The sequence below is a fragment of the Orycteropus afer genome, unplaced genomic scaffold, assembly GCF_000298275.1.
Source record: "Orycteropus afer afer isolate SDZICR_OR568_19922 unplaced genomic scaffold, OryAfe1.0 scaffold00132, whole genome shotgun sequence".
NCBI lineage: Eukaryota > Metazoa > Chordata > Mammalia > Tubulidentata > Orycteropodidae > Orycteropus > Orycteropus afer.
The window spans coordinates 6,601,932-6,621,709 of record NW_006921719.1 but is presented as its reverse complement, the minus strand read 5'-3'; the positions used below and the strand labels follow the sequence as shown (position 1 = coordinate 6,621,709).

Genomic DNA, 19,778 nt, shown 5'->3' with positions numbered 1-19,778 from the left:
CTGATACTTGGTATATCTTTATGAGCCACCTCAATTCTTTTTTGGAACAAGGGAGGTATAAACAAATCTAAAATGTGCAAAGCCTTATGACAGGGACTAGGGAATATGTATGCAAGAATGAATCAGAAGCTGTTTTTTTCTTAATGCCTTCAAGAAGCTGGCCTCCAGTAGGTGAGGGGAACACATGGAAAATGACTTGGCGCAGTGAGTTTGGTTTCTGGGTTTGGAGGGCAATGTTAGAGAGGAACATGATGAAAGTACAGGGAAGCACAAGCAGCAGTAGTACAGGGCAGCACCATACACTTGAAAGCTGAATTAGGAGGATTTTAGACTCTTTGGGGCTCCCTGTGCATCTATCACTTATCATTCTATGTGAAAAAAAATCTTCTTACACGTTATTCACATTAAGGCACTCAGCTCCTGTCTGAAAATGATCTTGCCTTACTTATTTTTGTATTCCTAGGGCCTCCCCCAAAATCTGGCACACTGTAGTCAGTATCTGCTAAATGAGAATACTTTCGGCAGATAGAGAAGTGAGCAGGCACTCCAGGTGAAGCGACCAGCGCAAGCACAGACTCAATGTCCACAGCGAGACCAATATCAGAGGGACAAGAACGTAAGGACCGGTAAGCTGAGGCTGGAAAATTCTGAGGGCCCAGGATGCTAACACGACACTCAGAAGGCAATGTCCTCACCACTTTTTGGCAACCCTGAGCATTCTATAACCCTTCCTGGTTACATAATACTCTTTCCATGGCCAGGCTCATACTCATGTGTGAAGGGTAATATTTACTGTTCTATTCCTAAAAGCCTACCTGATAACATTTACAGCTCTAACAAGACATAACAGTGACAAAGCAGGATATCCCCCTGACTGAAAGAGTATCTTGAGGAGGGTGGGCAATCTATTTAAGCAGTAGAATCTGTTGGGTCATCTCTGAAGCTCAACAGAATAACAAATGTCATAACTAGCATACTCTAAAATCCTGCAGTACTCCCCCCGCCTCATTCTAGGGGCTTATTTAGACTTGGTAACACACTTATGCAAATGACCAAGAAATTCACTCAAGGGTGACACAGTCTTTATTCCAAGCCTAGTCTCTCTGACAGAAGTGTGAAAAGTAACAAAGGCCAATACGTCTCACATCAAGAAATAGAACAGAGGAAGAATTCAAAGACACACACACACACACACACACACACACGATCAACATAGAAAATCCGGAAAGGGCACATATTACTTAAATGGAACCATAGAGAGATAAAGTTTTTATATTCAAATCTGACAAGCCCAAGATACCGTACTTACTGAACAACAGAAAAGTACAAATCACTTTGATGATTCATGTGCTCTGCCCCAGAATAACAGCTCAACAATAAGTCTAAGTTCCTGCCTCTGGTTCCAATGCATCGATTTTTGGAACATTTAGTAGAGCGTCTATAAAATGAATCTCTGCCCTGAAGGAGCTTACAGTCTGGATAGAGAACTTGAAGCCATATCCACAAATTCAGACAAACAACGTAAAGTTGCAAATGATGAGCAACAGAGAAATAACAGTTATTTTGTGAAGAAGGTGAGACTTAGACAAGCAGAAGAGATCCCGAGAAAATATAAGTGAAAACACCCACAGTATGGCACAAGGATGCTTAACTGTAGCTAAATTCAAAGTCTGAATGTCACATATGGGTAAAGGTAGGGTGAACACAAAATTTATGGTCCAAACAAGGGTCACTTCTGAAAGTGAAAGGGGAACTAAAAATAATGAACAGGTAGTAATTGATCTAACCACCACCTGTGGGTCAGTGTGTTGTACTGTGGTAGCCTGCACATTGCTATGATGCTGAAAGTTATGCTATGGGTATTTCAAATACCAACAGCATTACCTATGGTGGACAGATTTCAGTGCAGCTTCCAGACGAAAAGACTAGGAAGAAAGGCCTGATGATCTATTCCCCAAAATTAACCAATGAAAACCTTATGGATCACAATAGAACACTCACCTGCTTTGGACACATCATCAGGAGGGATCAACTGCTAAAACATGACATAATGTTTGCTGAAGAAGAGGGTCAGCGAGGGCAAGGCACATGCCTTGGTAAGATGGATTGGCACAACAGCTGCAACAATGGACTTGAACACGTTGACAATGAGAATGATGCAGGACTAGGTAATGTTTTGTTCTGTGGCATCAATGTTCGAGTGTATCATTGTAGCTATTGTCCCAATTCATGTTTGTCATGATCAAAATCAACTTGATGGCAGTTATCTAGCTATGTAAGTGATCTAAAATAAGCACACACTATATCCATGTTTGGGAGCTCTGGTAGCATAGTGCCTAAGGCACTTAACTGCCAACCAGAAAGCTGACAGTTCAAACCCACCAGCCACTCCTCAGAAGGAAGATGAGGCAATCTACTTCCGTAGTGATATTGCCTCGGAAACCCAAGGAGGGGTTGCTATGAGTCGGGTCCGACTTTGACGCACGGCACGTAACAACAACAACAGATTACATTCCTTAGAACAATCAATCATGGGAGAACAGAAGGGCAGTATTTGCAGAGAAATAGGTCACAGGAGCGCACATTAAAGAAGGACAAAGGAAAGAGATAACTGCAGGGAGGAAATGGGAAGAGAGCTGTTACACTGTGGGGATTGCCGTCAATGTCATGAAACCAAATGCGTATGAACTGCTGTATGGAAAATGAATTTGCTCGTAAACTTTCACCCAAATCACAATAAAAAGTTTTTAAAAATAAAATAAGCACAGACTGGCACACTGTGGGCAAACTGGGACATATGGTCACCCAAACAACAGCCAATTATTGAACATGTACTTCTAGATTCAAGTGATGGGAATGGGAGAACATAAACGTGGGAGTCGGTAACTGATATGTCAGAAAAATTAAGGTGAAAATGGCTTAATGGAAAACATAAAATCTTTTTTTTTTTAATTTATTGTGATTTGGGTGAAGATTTACAGAGCAAATTCACTTTCCATACAGAAGTTCACATATACTTTTGTCTCATGTCATTGACCACAGTTTACCATAATGCAACAGCTCCTCTCCCACTTCCTCCCCATACTTACCTCTTCCCAGTGTCCATCCCTCCATACTCCCCTGCCCCCTGAGCTGTCTCCCTGTGCATAAGCAGCCCTTCCTTCTCCCACAATTGTTCTCTCCAGGGCGCGTGTCTACTTGAGGTAAATGTTTAACTCACATGCCTGTACTTTGTTTGGCTGGAAACCACAGGTGTGGGTTCAATTCCAGACCTGAAGGGCAGCTAGGGGCCATAGTCTCAGTGGTTCCACCAGGCTCTATTGGACCAGCAAACCTGGTCCCCACCTTCTTTTTTTTTTTTCCCTCCAAATGATTTTGAAAAACATGAGATCTTGAGGAAAAGTTTAGGGTAATTATCACAAACGTATAACTTTGAAGATGGGGGCAATGAAGTAGAAGTGTCTAGTGAGAACCAAGAAATACAGACTAGAATGGAGAACAGGTATTTGGAAAAATCATGAAGGAATTTAATAGTTGGTGTTATATAAGAGTGGATGAGTAAAAGGGTAATAGCCAAGAGATAATCCCATTATTAAATTCATTTAAAGTGTTTAAGTTCTCACACTCTGCTTTCGTTCCCTTCACTCACAGTAATTAAAACCTCTCAACTTCCCACTCGCTCTGTGACAAACCCCAAAGAGGTTATAATTCTATAAAGTATCATGAATCTCTCTGGTACTTCTTAAATTTCCAAAAAGCTTTTAAAATACATTTTATTTACTAATAAAATCTCTCAGTTTTAAGTCTTTTTTTTTAACATTAAACTAGAAAATAATAAAATTGGGAACATAATACTTCTTCCCCACAAATAATCCTTTTAAATTTTCTCTAGTAAAGCAATTCAAATCTCTCAAAATTATTTGATAAATTCTTCAGAGAAATTTAGCTACTTCTTGTAACTAGAGTGTCCATCACAGGAGGAAAAAATAATATTTGCACAAAACTGGTGTGAAAATATGCAACTGAGAAAAAATATTAATATTTTCCCCCAATGTCTAGCAAGGATCCCTAGCAAAGTAGGATCACAGAAGACTCTGGCTTCCCAACCCTGGCCAGCACAGCATACTACTCCCCCAGTCATCCTAGAAAAGTTGGTATAAAAACAGTCAATACACTGATTAGCCCTATCCTTTGTAGGTGATTAGGAGGGGAAAATGGAAGAAGTAGCAATTTTCTGCTGTTCTAGCACTCTCCTTGGCTCATAAGAATATAAAAGCAGACTCTGGTGGCATAGTGCTTAAGACATTTGACTGCTAACCACAAGTGGTGGTTCAAACCCACCAGCCACTCATCGGAAGGAAGACTGTTCAATCTACTTCTGTAGAGATACCATTTCAGAAACCCAAGGAGGGGTCACTGAGTCGCAATCGACTCTATGGCAGTGAGTTTTATGGCCCATCAGGCTGGAACTGAACTCCTGTGGTTTCCAGCCAAACAACAGACAGGAATATGGGGTGAATATTTACATCACGTAGATACACTTCTTGGAGCCAGCCATCAATTGTGGGAGAACAGAAGGGCAATGCTTGCACAGGGAGCTAGCTTGTGGGGCAGGACTGCATGGGAGGGAAGGACACAGGGAAGAGGTAACTACAGGGAGGATGTGAGAAGAGAGCTGTTACACTGTAGGGAATTGCAGTCAATGTCATGAAACAAAATGTCTATGAACTGTTGTATGGAAAATCAATTTGTTCTGTAAAATTCCACTCAAATCACAATAAAAATTTAAAAACAAAACAACAAAAGTACTACATAAGCCTCAAAGAAGCATCTGTTAGCAGTGATTTGACAACCTTCATACTCTGTTCAGACCATTAAGAGCACATATACAAAGTTTGAAGGCTAAAGCCTAGTTAATGGATTTAGGATGGCACTATTCTCTATAAAGAGGAGGCCCTCAGAAGATTAATTGCTCCTATTCTCATTCCATTAGCATTATAGTATGAACTGATTTCCACCTCAGTTGAACAAATAGAAACTGTTCACTTAGGCCAACTGAGAACACTTGTTTCACATGAATACACTAAGAGAACAGATAGAATGAAGGTTATTTTGTGCTCAAAACACACTGCCTTGGCCCTACACTCCGTATTTTCCTGCCTCAATATTCAAAGACCACCAAACAATTGGGCTTTGCATTCACTACTTTCTGCTTTGCCTTATTTCCTTTAGGTCTATTTTAAGGAAAAGCCAAGCCAAGCACTTAAGACAGCAGGCTCAGGGACATTAAAGAAAACAAGCAGAATGTTTGCTCTCCAGCACGTTGTCGTGCTTCCTCCAGATGCTAGCCCACACTGCCATCATGCAAAAAAGGCTGAAATGTCTCAGGTATAGAAAGGGTTATGAGTGTGTACAGCAAAGTGAGATTTTCTCAACTTTTCAGCAACATTAGCAAGGTTTAAACACATCTGAGTCACACCCTAGTGAACAATCAATTTTATGACTAAGACATTTCCTATGAACGTCAATAGCTACTTTTGCTTCATAAAAACAAAAACAAAACAAATATAAAAAAGATTTGTTAGTATTAGGGCAATCTTTAGCTAAGGACTGTTCACACAAAAGCCTTTGGATATCCCCCCCAAGGGGTACTGGGAACCAGCAAAGAAAGGCAAATTTCAGAAGCTTTCTTGACAAACACAAGTTAGGGATAAGGGATTCAATGTGTAAAGTCTTTTATTCAAAATTCTGAAAAGTTAAGACTTGTGACCATCTCAGTATAGGCCATTCCCATCATAAGGGGGAATGGTGGCTTCAAACTCATGCAGAGCTGCATTTTCATTTACAGAACTCTGGAGGCACTTTAGAAGTGAAGCTTGGCTTCAAAATACAAACACTGGGGGCTTTGGCTCAAACTTTTAATATAAAAAATTCACTGATGTACAAAAATGTGAAAGTGTGACGATGACGACATATGAAATTCTGTGATTGAAAGTCCCCTCAAGTGCACTCCAAGGTGCACATGCACCCGCCCACACATACTCTGGTGTGGAAACATAAACTAATGCAAACCAGTGCTACCAAGAAGTGCCAGAATGTGTGTTCTCCATCCCACCAATCAGAGACCAATATCTACTCCAAACGTCCAGTAACAAAAAGTATGGCATCTTCCCAGGAACTGCAAGGCAGACTTCTTACTCACGATGGACCAGCACAAATAAGCCCAGTAAAAAGAGGACTGCATACTAGAAAATAAACACAGAATCACAAGTCAGAGCAGCTTTTGAAAGTTCACAAGTCCTAAGAGTTATTAGTTAATAAACTGGCCTTTGTGACCATGATATATTATTAAACTATCCAATTACTCTTTCATCTTTTAACTGTAATTCACTGAATAGTTTCCCAAATTAAGCAAGAAATCATATTCTTAACAAAACACATAGTATAGGTTCTTACCTTAAATTTAGGATAGTCATTCATAAGGATCGTCACAATTCCAATGTAAGGAACAAATCTACAACAACAACAACAACAAAACAGAACATCATAGAACTTCTTAAGTAAAGTAGACACTATTATTTACTGAATATTCTATTGCTTCTATAGAATACTAATTTCCAGTTCACAAAAGCCCATTGGCATATGCAGTCATGTACTGTATAAGATCCATTCAGGCAATGTCTGACCACATATACAGCTGTGCCCCATAAGGTTATAAGGCAGTCCCTGGGTTACAAACGTCCGACTTAGGTACAACCTGTAGTTACAAACCAACCCCTGTAAAGCTTATTACCGGCAGTCTCTGGATTATGAACAAGTTCCATTCCTATATCTGTCTTTAAGTTGAATTTGTATGTAAGTTGGAACAGTTATGGTCTGTGTCTAATGTCACTTATATGTTTGTCTTAGTATGTAGTGTAACTTTCTATGCATAAGAAACATTAAAGAAACACTTCTAGATACACTAAAACATCTTTAACATAATACAGTAATAATAATGTTTTGATATGCATTGCAAAGTAGAGCTTGTTTGTTATTATGAACCACTGTATGTACCTTGAATTTTTAATATAATAGGCCTTATGATGGTTGGTTCACAACCAAGGGTTGTACGTTAAGTTGGACGTTCAATAACTTGAAGACTGACTGTATATAATATGGCGTTCGCACAACATCCAAATGACTTAACATCCTATTTCACAGAATATATCATGGATGTTAAGCAACATATAACTACAACGTCATATTTGATCCTTTCAACAGGCCACGTGATAGGAAGTTAGGTCACCATTTTATAGATGAGGAAACAGACGATCATGCCCAAGGTACAGTAACGGTTCTGTGCAGTAGAACCAGTACCAGATACTACAGGCTGATACAGTGCTAAGAGCTGGGTCTGTTGTCATAACCTTCAGGGAGCTGCCAATCTAGTTGGGGAAACAAGGCAAACACAGCCAGAACATTACAAGGTACTTCATGTTAAGTGTCCAAAAAGTGAAGCTAAGAACCCTAGTATGGTACTTAATATTTCACCACTCTCTCATTTTTAAACTATTTGTAATATGGTTTTGGCTGTTTTAATCCTGAAACTTTTTCTAGAATTTTTAACCAACAAACACAGCAGAACAATCTTAGCCTGCATCTCTTATACATCTCTACCACATCTTGATCTTGAAATCTCTTTCTTTGTCCTTATTTTCTATAACACAGCACAAAACTGTTTCTCTATTTTCTTCTTGAGGTACTACAATTATGTTTTTTTTCCTCCTTTTGACCCCAAAGTTTGATAAATGACCTGTTAAACAATCTCATGTTGTTGTTGTTGTTGTTATGTGCTGTCGAGTCGGCCCCAACTCATAGCGACCCCTCCTTGGGTTTCTGAGGCAGTATCACTACGGAAGTAGGATTGCCCAACCTTCCTTCCGAGGAGTGGCTGGTGGGTTTGAACCGCCAGCCTTCTGGTTAGCAGTCAAGTGCTTTAGCCACTATGCTACCAGAGCTCATAGCACCCAGTATGTTTCCTTTGAAGCTCTTGTCACAATGTTAATTAATTAGTTATATAACTAGCTGTTAATGTCTCCCTCCCCCACTAGCCAGAAAACACTAGCTGATTCAACATCTGAACCCTGGGCCGCCTCCTCTTTTCTTTCCTTTGGGGATCTCATTTTCTCCTACAGCTTCAATTCTCCCCTCAGTGCAAAAGACTTCTCAACATTCTAAGAATTCAGGAGAGAGAGATAACTAGCAGGTACATTATGAGGAAGGAAAAAGTGATTAACAAATTACAACTCCTTTTTCCTTCTCTTCTACTGCTGGACTCTAAAGTGGACTGGGTGATCTTTCCAGACTTTAAAATAGCCCAGATACCTTTATTCAGGGCATCCATAAATTCTGCACCATGCCAAAGGGAGCACAAATAGCAATTACCTCCCACACAGCACCTCCACCATCTAAGCCTTCAGCAAATTGGAAAAACAGAAGTTTGGTCTTTAGTGTATTTCACTTCCTTTTAAGAACTCCCCTTACTTCCTGTCTCCTGTTCTCACCCCTCCCCACCTCTCTTCCTTCTGGCAGCATGACCCAGGCCTATCTATCTGTCTGTCTCTCCATCCCTAAATTCCCATATCATAAGTTAGCATTTCTTAAAAGCTAGACACCCCCTTCGTCAGAATCACTTGGATAGCTTGTTGAAAATTCATATGCCTGTATCTTCCTCAGATTTACTAAGCTGGGGAATCTCTGTGAGGTGGGTCTAAGTGATGTGCCTGCACACTCAAGTTAAAGAAGCACAGTTCCAAGGTGGGAGATGCATGGGACAGGCATGCTGTGGCCCAGGCTTTAGTTTCAACCCCTGGGATCTCCAAGAGTTCAAAAGTAAGAGCTGACATACACCATAAGCTGGCATAGCTAAGCTTGAGGAGGGGAGATATTTCTTGATATATCTATCTGGTATATATAACATATATAAAATTTTTTTCTTTCTCTTTTTAATGGATTAACTGTTATTTCTTTTGCCTCATTTTCAACACTTTCATAAAGGCAATCACTTTCAGAGAAAGTAAGCATCTTATTTAAGAACATGAAAGGTTTTTTTCCGGCAAATGCCTTACAGTAAAATGCAGATTAATAGCTATAAAAGCACCTGTGATTTCTATGAAAAAATACCACATTGCTGATTCTGATCTGATGATCTGTGTCAAAAATAGAGACTTTGTTATCTCTATGCAATGATATCCATGCCCAAAGAACTACAACCTTGGCTGCCAGTAACCACATAGTTTACTTGAGTTATCCATGTTAACTTTTTTTTTTTTTTTTTAAATGTTAGCTTTCCCTGACCACTCAAAGTGAAAGTTGCTTGATCTTTAGTAGTGATACAAGCAAAACCTAAGGCTGCAAGAATTTTAAGTCCAAGTCAAACAAAAGATTTCATTATCTGTACCACTGGCTTCCCTTCATGGACAGAGATAGCATAGAGTTGGTAATCAACTCCAACATGTTGCTATCATCAGTCATCTTAAATTCAAATCAGTTACACTTTTCTCCTACTTTGCTCAGATAAACTCATATGTTAAGGCAGACTTGCTAATAAGCAGACCAAGGTGTAAATAAGCAAAACAAATGCCATCCACAAAGCCAACTCCAATACCAGCCTATGACAAGTTAGCAGCTAGAAAGTAAAATATGGTTAAATACATTTTCCTGGAAGTTCATGGGATCAAAGTTGTTGCTGAGGACGTAGTCTCAGAAAGAGGAACTATCTGCTGGTGTTTGGGGAGAAAACAAACAGAGATCACTAAGCAAGAAGTCAAAAGAACAGCACAGAAAAGATGGCCATAAAATTTAAGAGGAGACTGCAGCACAATTTTGTCAGATGTCAAAAGAGGTCTATATCTGGCAAGTAGGGACCCTAGCAGCCAACTTACTATGAGAATATGCAATGACCCAAAAAAGGATCATTTTGTTTCTATCCCAGAATAATCTGTCTCAAGTATGTTTTAAAAGCTTTATCCACTAATATGATTTCAATGCACTGAGAGCTCAGTTACTCTGCTTCCTTGTATTTTTATTCATTTTCTAAACGTCAGTATTTCTCTATTCCCAGATGTTCTTTATCTTCCTTTGACCATCTTCCTTCCTGTTGTGTTTTTCAACTTCCTGGATTTAGAAAGAATTATCTCTATTAAACGCTTTATTCGTTCATTAGGAGTTTCATTTTTTAAAATTGTTTTTATTACATGTTACAATATGGATGAACTTTGAAAACATTATGCTAAATGAAAGAAATCAGACACAAAAGGCCATATATTATACAGTTCCATTATATGAAATGTCCAGAATAGGCAAATCTAGATAAGACAGAAGGCTGGCAGTCTGAACCCACCCAGCAGCTCTGTAGGAGAAAGACCTGAAGATCTGCTTCCATAAAGATTACAGCCAAGAAAACCCTATGGAGCAGTTCTATTTTGTCACAGGGGGTCACTACGAGTTGAAATCAACTTGATGGCATCTAACAATAACAACAACAACATAAAGACAAAATAGATCAGTGCTTGTCTTGGGCTAAAGGGAGAGGGAAATGGGGAGGGGAAATGGAGTGATGAAAATGTTCTAGAATTAGTGCTGAAGGTAACACAATCTTGTTAATATACTAAAAACCACTATATTGTACACTTTAAAGTTGTGAATTTTTCTCCCTAGATGTGAATTATCTCAATAAAAATTTTAAAAATTGTTTTTACTTAGGGCCTTAGTCCTCAATTCAAATTATTTTAATGTACAGTTGTCTGAATACACATTTTTAAAAATGTATAAAGATGTTTGTACCTGTCACAGACTTGCCTGTGACTATCCTTAAGATTTGGGTACATTCTGACTTCAAAATATCAGCTTAGTGCTTTATAAATACAATTTCCACAAAAGAGGGTGACATGTAGCAACATGTGTCAAGGTATAATCAGTGGAAAGTGAATTTATATAGTTAAGATTCTGTGCTTCTATTGTTCATGTCCCAGATGTTTTATATTTCACAGAAAGTTACTCAATTCAGAGAGACCAGGTATATTTTTTTATCAGAAACCACAAAAAGGCCTATATTCTCAATGTTAAGGATTTCAGGAATAGCACTGTATATAGTTTGGAATTTTTCAGAAATCCTTGAGAAAGTCAAGTTACTTGAACAAAAGTACATTTCCTTCTAACCTTTTGAATGATAATGCATCTTTTATTCAACCAAGGTACCACAGCAAGCAGACAAACCTGTATTAAACACTTAGGAACCAAGATCTCAAAAAAAAAAGGATGCTGTTATATTGGTAGGAGTTTAAATAAAACAGTACGGCAAAGTTTATCAAAAGCCTTAAAATGTGCATACCTTCTACCAGCAATTCCACTTCTAGGAATTCACTGTGAAGAAATGATTATGCAGAAACAATGAAATATAAGTAACAGGATGTTCATAATAACATTATTCACAACAGAAAAAAATTGGAAACAATCAGAGTGTCCAACAACAGGAAACTGGCTAAATAAAAGTATCATCTACCCATATAGCAGAACAGAATTCAACTTTGAAAATGGGGATATGGAGATACATTTACTGATTTGTAAAGATAATAATTTTTGAAGTAAAAAAAAGGTTGTAAAATACTGTGACCATTTCTCCTCATAAACAAAATTTGTTTATGTACATAAATATATGTATATCTCAGTATCTCTTTCCTTCTGTGTACATAAAGAAAGGCTATAGGAAAGAAGGATGACTAGAAATGGTACAAAAGGAGGAAGCAGGAAGAGTGAGTGCTAAGGATTTCAATCAATGTCACGAAACGAAATGTGTATGAATTGTTGAATGAAAAACCAATTTGCTCTGTAAACTTTCACTCAAATCTTAACAAAAAGTTAAAAAGCAAAAAACAAAGGTTAAAGGATAGAAATCAAAATGTTAACAGTACACCCACTTCTCACTTATTGACGTGGTTCGGTTCCAAAGATGAGGTCATTATGTGAAAATCAGTGTTATGCATGGAGGATGACCACAACAGATCACAAAATAGAGGATGACTACATCATCATGTAACTAATAAACCACTGAGAATCAAGGCTCAGACAAGTTGATATATAGCTTAACTACCACAGCCAGTGTTACTCTCACTTCAGCATTTGTTACTGCCAGATTTACATTGTTAATGCACAAAACAGTTGGACAGTTTTTTTTTTTTTACTTTTGTCATCAATGTGAAATGCTGGATAATGAGATAGTCGATAAGTGAGGAATAAGTGTAAATATTTATGGAGGAGGAGGAGGAGGAGGGAAGTGACTTTGCTTTGTGATGATTTGTATTTCCTCATGTACTGTACTTTTACAGTTAAAAACAAAACAGCTCAAAGAGGTTGATAAGCCTGAACAACGACCTTAGCAGCATCTTGGAACCTAAGGCACGGATGACTTAATTTGGACTATATAAGTATGTTTAGCTCCATTATAGGAAAGATGTTCTCTAGAACTGGGAACATGCACAAAAAAACAGCTCTGCAGGGGAGACTAAACACGCTAGTGCTTGTTATGGTCTGATCTCTACAGCTCCAAACTGAACAACTCTCACAGTGTCACTGAGGCAGCTTGACTTAATAACTCACACTTCTCTATGAGAGCAGAGCTGCCTGTTCCCTAGTGTAATACGTCTTTATTCACACTGTTTGCTCCAGGCCAGGAGGAGCAGATGTGCTGACAGTCGTAAGAGTACCACGTGGCATCTAATAGTGAGAACCAACAGTTACCCATTTCAGAAATGCTATGCAAGTAATCTTGATATGATGGTTAAAAGGGTGGGCTCTGGAGTCATACAGCCACTTATCAGCAGTGTGACTTCAGATAAGTAACTTAACTCATTCGTGTTTCTTCATCTGTAGAATGGGAATATTAGGGTGGTTCTGAAGTTAAAATGAAATAATACTTGTAAAGCACTTAGAAAGATAGTCTCTGGCACATAGTAAGCCCTAATAAAAGTGAGTTATTGTTAATACTATTAATAACATTAATGTAGTAACAATCTCATACTTCCTCACACCGATAACTTACAATTCCTGTCCTCCACTGATCTGTTCTCCTGACAATATCTGAAATAAATAGGCTTAATATAATTTTTAAATTTCATTTGACCTCTTCAATTTTAAGACTATAAATAAAACATAAATAATGAAATAAATTAACATGATAAACATAATTTAGATGCATATTTTAAGATGTTGACTCAGCAATATCTTTAAGAAACACAAGTTTCATTAAGCAGGATTAATACTGCTTTGGATCCCTACAGTCTCTTATGGTATAGAAAGTAGAATACATTTAAAGTGTCCATTAACATTTCTTGACTGAAGTGAATAAACAGATGAATTTTAAAAGCTGCCACACCCAATTCATCACCTTATCATGAATACTCTATGCTTTGATTGTGCCCCAGCTCCTCTCCTCTGGAGCAATGTAACTGAGGTCTTCCTCTCCATTTTATCCTTTCCTCTTAAAATGCATATAAGACCCCTGAGGAAGCAATACTGGACCTCTGAGGTCTCATATGCATTTTAAGAAGCACTTATTCAAAGGATATGATGGAGATTTGGCAGAACTGAGACCAAACCACTATAAGGAATGTGTCTGAAAAGATAAATTGAGAAGGCTATGTTTTAAGTGATATAAAAAAAGCTCAACAGATGTTCCCCTCTATACTCACCCCCTTGCTCTTCCCACGACATCTTTTTTCTCTAGCCAATGTTGTCCTTGTTTATAGAGGCCTCGGTCATCAACTGCATTATTATCTCCTTTGGTCAAAAACTTGATATGTCCGTTTTGCCTTTAAAGAGTAAAGAAAACCCAACTTATCAAATGCCTTCATGCTATTTTGAAAATACAAAAAGTACAAAAATTCCTATGGCACTGTGGTACTTTATCACCATTCCTACCATCAAAACAATTATTTAGCTAAAAGGATGTTTTTAACATGGAGAATTTCTAACATTCACAAAAATTGATGAAATAGTTCCCGTTCACCCATCACCCTGACCCAACAATGATTAATCTATGGTCAATTCTGTCCATCCATACTTTCTCCTCATTTTAAATCAAATTCTAGACATCACATGTCATCAGTAAACACTTCTATAAATACCTATAAAGCATAATCACTGTTTTTTAAATATAATAAAATTAACATGTTTATACCTAAAAAAAATGAAATATATTCATCATACCAAAACCAAAACCAAACCAAACCAAACTTGTTGCTGTTGAGCCATTTCCAATGCATGGTGACCTCATGCATACTACAGAGGAGAACTGCTGTTTTCTGGGCTGTAATCTTTACAGAAGATGATCAACAAGGCCTTTCTTTTCCATGGCGTCACTGGGTGGCTTTTACTGCCAACCTTTAGGTTAGTAGTCAAGTGCAAACTGCCTGTCCCATCCAGGGACCTATTCAGCATAGAAATTTATACAGTATAAATTCATTTTTTGATATTAAAATATATATAAACTACCAATTTTCTGGAAATACAGAGAGAGAGCAAAGGAACATGTTATCCTACCCCACAGGATGTAATTGGCAAAGTACAGACTGTGGGAAACTACAGAATGACCCATTTCTTCAACCAATACATTGCAAGGAAAAAAGAAAACTGAAGAAAGAACCAACAAATTAAATAAAAGAGATTTTAAATTCCTATCAACCAGCTAGACTTGAGGACCTTATTTGGATCTGGATGTAAACTGTTTAAAAAAAAAAAAAGATGTGACACAATTGGGAATTTGAGACAATATTGGAAATTTAAATGATAAATAGGAATCACCGTTAATTTTTTAAAAATGTGTAACCAAGCTAATGGTAAATTTTAAAAAAACCTGTGATTATGTTTTGTAGGCATATTTATGGAAATATTTACAGATGACATATGATGCTTAGGGTTTGATTCAAAACAGAGGGAAAAGAGGTGGGAATGTGGATGGGGCAGAAATGGCCACAGAGTAATACAATAAAACCTGTGAAAGCTGGTACCTGCAAAAGCTAGTACCTGCGTAAGGTAGAAACCTATTACCGAAAAAAAAACCCAAAAAACAAAAAACGAAACTCACTGCCGTTGAGTCGGATCCGACTCATAGCGACCCCTCCTTGGGTTTCCAAGGTAGTATCACTACGGAAGTAGATTGCCCAATCTTCCTTCCGAGGAATGGCTGGTAGATTTGAACCGCCAGCCTTCTGGTTAGCAGTCAAATCCTATTAGAGAAGGAAAATGGAAATATTTTCCACTAAACCACAGTGTAACCTCAAAGAAAAATGATAAACCTTCACATCAAAATCAAAAAGAGGACCAGCACAAATATTTAGCAGATATTAAAACAACAGCAACAAAGAAACATGACTTAGAAACAAAACGAGCTTAGCACAGAAAATTATATGGAGCAAAGAAATCAATGAAAAAGCACATAACAAAAGTGACAGCAACAAATTCATACTTGTCGATAATTACTTATCTAGCAAGGGACTTATCTCTAAGATTTATAGAAAACTCTAATTCCTTGACAGCAAAGGAATGAACAATCCAACTGAAAAATGGGCAAAAGACATGAATAGACACTTCACCAAGTAGGATATTCAGGTAGCTAGCAAATACATGAAGAGATACTCATGATGATTGATCATTAGAGATGCAAATCAAAACAACAATGAGATACCATGTCAACCCAGCACTGATGGCAAGGTTCAATAAGACAGAAAATAACAAATGCTGGCGAGGATGTAGAGAGACTGGGACTCTCCTACACTGGTGGTGGGACTGTGAAGTGATACAACCACTGTGGAAAGCAGTATGGTGGTTCCTTAGAAAGCTGGAATTGGAAATACCATTTGACCCAGCAATCCAATTAGTAGGTATATATCCTAGAGAGATGAGAGCCAGGACAGCAACAGGTATATATGCATACCCATGTTCATCGCAGCACTATTTACAGTAGCAAAAATATGGAAACAACCTATGCGCCCATCAATGGAAGAGTGGATGACCAAACTATGGTACAGTCACACAATGGAATATTATGCAGCACTAAAGAATAATACAGAATCTGCAAAACACCATATAACATGGTTGAATTTGGAGGACATTACGCTGAGTGAAATAAGTCAATCACAGAAGGACAAATACAGTATTGTTGTAGAGGGGTCAAGGAAAAGTTTATATATGGAGGGAAACTTTCTTTGTTAGTTGCCAGGGATGGGAGAGGTGGGAGGAAACACTGCAAAAAAAAAAAAAAAAAGCAACGGCCCATGTCACTTTAGTTTTGTGTATTTCACTGTACATAAATTATATTTCAATAAAATGCATTAAAAAAATACTTTCCACTAAAATGAGCAATAAAAAAGTACGAGGCCCCGAAAAACAAGGCAGTCTCATTGAGCTCTGGCTCTCACAGGTTTCACTGTAATTGAGACTGAGTGACAGATACATGGAAACTCTCATTATCTTGTTCTGTCTACTTTGTGGATGTTAGAAATTCTCCAAATATAAAAAATAAAAATATTAAACAAGATTTAAAATAACATAAACCAAGTTATGAACAGTGGTTGTCTATGGCTTTTTTTTTTTTTAGCTTAACTGTATCTTCTAATTTTTTCTCCACCAAACAAGTATTGTTTTTATTTTAAAAAAAAAAAAAAAAAAACTTAGTGAAAATAAAGCCCTTAGTTCTTCAGACATGTCAAGATTTACAGCAACAGCGTCTTGCTTGACTAGAAAATTACTGGTTTAATTCTAAAGAATCACAAGGTTTCTAGTATTTTTTAAAATTTAACTGAAATAAAAGTATATTTTACAGTTGATGAAGACTAGCTTAACCTTAAGGAGCTCTTAAGGCATAGTGCCTAAGGCATTTGACTACTAACCAGAAAGTTGGCAGTTCAAACCTACCAGCCACTCCGTGGAAGAACACTGGGAAATCTACTTCTGCAAAGATTTATTGCCTCAGAAATCCAAAAGGGGTCACTATGAGTCAGAATTGACTCAATGGCAATGAGTTTTTTGTTTGTTTGTTTGTTTAGCTTAACCTTAATTCAAATGTGGGTTAACTACCATACCAGAAAGAAGACAATAAACTTCAGACTTCTACTAATATTCACTTAGATTCCAACTCAGAATCAGGCCCACCAGACGTTAAATCTGCAGATGAAACTAAATTGGGAGGTGTTGCAAACACCAAAGACAGTGAGTGCAAACAGTCACATCAAAAATGAGATTCCAGTCAGAAAAAAATGCAAATATATACAGAGAAAAATAATCTGCAGCTTACAACTCAAAGTAAGCGAAAGAATATCTGAAAAATCCTAGAGGGTAAGAGAAGGCAGGTGCAAGAGGGAAAGTCAGGAGCAGCCAGCAGGAAGGTTCAATTCAAATATAAAAATATTATCAATTTCACAGATACAAAAGAGCAGAATCAGGTATGAGGAGAGAAAAACTGGAAGATGGGAAACTCCCTAGGGAAGTAAAAGGGAAGGAGGATGGAAAGAACAGAGGGGGAGAACGGAGGGAAGGGAAGGGAAGAGAAAGAATGTTAACAGATTTGGGTTATTCCCAAAGGCTTGATTTGCCATCAAAGCAAACAAACACACCCAACTCCCCCCTCTCAGATGTAACTAGGACAGACCACTACAGCTTTTTGAAAAAGCATAGGTCCCTTTCCTCTATTTATCATCGTGGAACAAATATTCTCTAGAGGCAACCAGGTCTTATTTGACCTGCTATTAAGACCTACTCTAGCACTTCACACCTCACAGGCCCAAAATACTGAATGAAGACACATTCATACAGGACTTTTCTTTTGCTGACATAGTTACCAAATATTTATTATTATCTACCTCCGAGGAGCTCAAAGCACTTACAATCTAATTCATCCATCATAATACTGTGACGTTTAGTGTTTAGAGGGAGGAAATAACCACTTTGTAGATAAGAAAAAGTGAGACTCAAAAAGCCAAATGGGTGCGGAATAATGAATTTGTCTGTTTGGCGTGGGAAAAGCAAAGCTAAGGACTAAGGCACCCTAATGGCAAAATTTTGGCTTCCAAATACTTCATGCCAGTGTCCAAAATCATCAAACTATAACACATCCTGCAGGCTGAACTTACTAAATACTTATTTAGATTGTGCTTCCAAATAAGATAGAGTTTAAGCGTAGAAAATAATGTTAAGTATTAAGAACAGCAGATTAACAGACTTAACATGAGGTACTATCCAAGAGAATAAAGTCAACTAAAAACATTTAAAAGCAATCTTACCTTTTAAATTAAAAAAATGAACAGCTTTCTCTGTCTCCTAGATCTTTCCTAACAAGAGAATAGGTAAGGAGAGAGGAGGACTCAAAGAAGAGATTTCTTACTTGTTGCCACAGTACCTATAACCCTCCCCAGTATCTTATAGCCCCTACGTAAACTAACTCCTTATTTTTTTTCTTAATAAAAAAATACAGTAACAATAATAAATGCAGGGGGTGGGGAGTCTTTTTTCAAAAACAAAAATAATGCTAATCACTTTCTATCAATTTACTGTTGTCCCCAAACCCTGTAAATCTCTTAATGTTTCTGACAATTTTGCCTGACCGCAACAGTAAATTAGTGATAAGCCCTGAATTATGTGCCCTTTTCCATTACATGGGAGCTCTGGTGGCACAGTGGTTAAAAAATTCAGCTGCTAACCAAAAGGTCGGTGGTTTGCACCCATCAGTTGCTCCACAGGAGAAACGATGAGGCAGCTGGCTTCAATAAAGATTTACAGCCCTGGAAACCCTATGGGGTAATTCTCCATCCTAAAGGGTTGCAATGAGTCAGAACTGACTCGATGGCAGTGTGTTTGGATTTTGCTGGTATAGTGCCTAAGGCATTTGATTGCTAACCAGAAGGCTAGTTGGTGGTTCAAACCCACCAACCACTCTCTGGAAGGAAGACAGGGCATCTACTTCCGTAAAGATTTACTGCCTCAGAAACCCAATGGGGGTTGCTGTGAGTTGGAATCGACTCGATGGCAGTGAGTTTGGTTTTTTGGTTTAGTCAAGAGAGTTTGGTACATATAATTAAGCTCATCGAAGAATGAACGAATGAATGGGCTGGGCACAAAGAAAATGACAGATTCAAATTCATGGGCCCATTACTGTAATAGTAAGCAGTTCTTGGCAAGCCTTGTACTTCTGGGATACTTCATGTATGTGACAATACCAGATACATATTTACACATATTCATAAAATAATTATGTTACAAAACAGCACTGAGGAGATCCCAGTATTGTATGGGGAAAAAAAAATACGTTTGCAAAACAGAAAGAGAATTATCTTAAGTTTTAACATTAACTTGGCATAACAGGATTACATCTGACTTTGTTTTCTTTGAGCTTTTTGGTATTTTCTAATCTACACAGCATCACATATAATGATACATGTAATAAAAATATTCATAAATGGGTATTCAATATATGAAAACAAGAGCTTTATAGGGTATTTATATATTTATAAATGTATAAATTACAAATTTATAAAATTTATAAGAAGCACATAGAGAAGGAAAGGAGGGAAGAGACAAAAAAGAGGGGTCAGTTTAACAATTCCTACCTCTGTGGTTCTTTTAAAGCTCAACATTTCATTTCTTAAAATAAGGCTGAGACCAAAGAAATTATTAAAAGTACAAAAATTAGCCTGAAAACATTTAGGAGCTACACATTTATTATAAAAAACTTAATCCACTCTTGT

The 19,778-nt window shown here is 37.6% G+C and overlaps 1 protein-coding gene across 1 annotated transcript in view; it reads right to left on the bottom strand.

Annotated features, from left to right (window-relative positions):
- Positions 1–6,194: 6,194 nt before the first annotated feature.
- SEC11A (SEC11 homolog A, signal peptidase complex subunit) overlaps positions 6,195–19,778 on the bottom strand; it is an 87,525-nt gene continuing 73,941 nt past the window's right edge. The window contains 3 exon segments of the mRNA XM_042781557.1: positions 6,195–6,245; positions 6,457–6,514; positions 13,731–13,850. Of these exon segments, the coding sequence (XP_042637491.1) occupies positions 6,195–6,245; positions 6,457–6,514; positions 13,731–13,850 (229 nt within the window).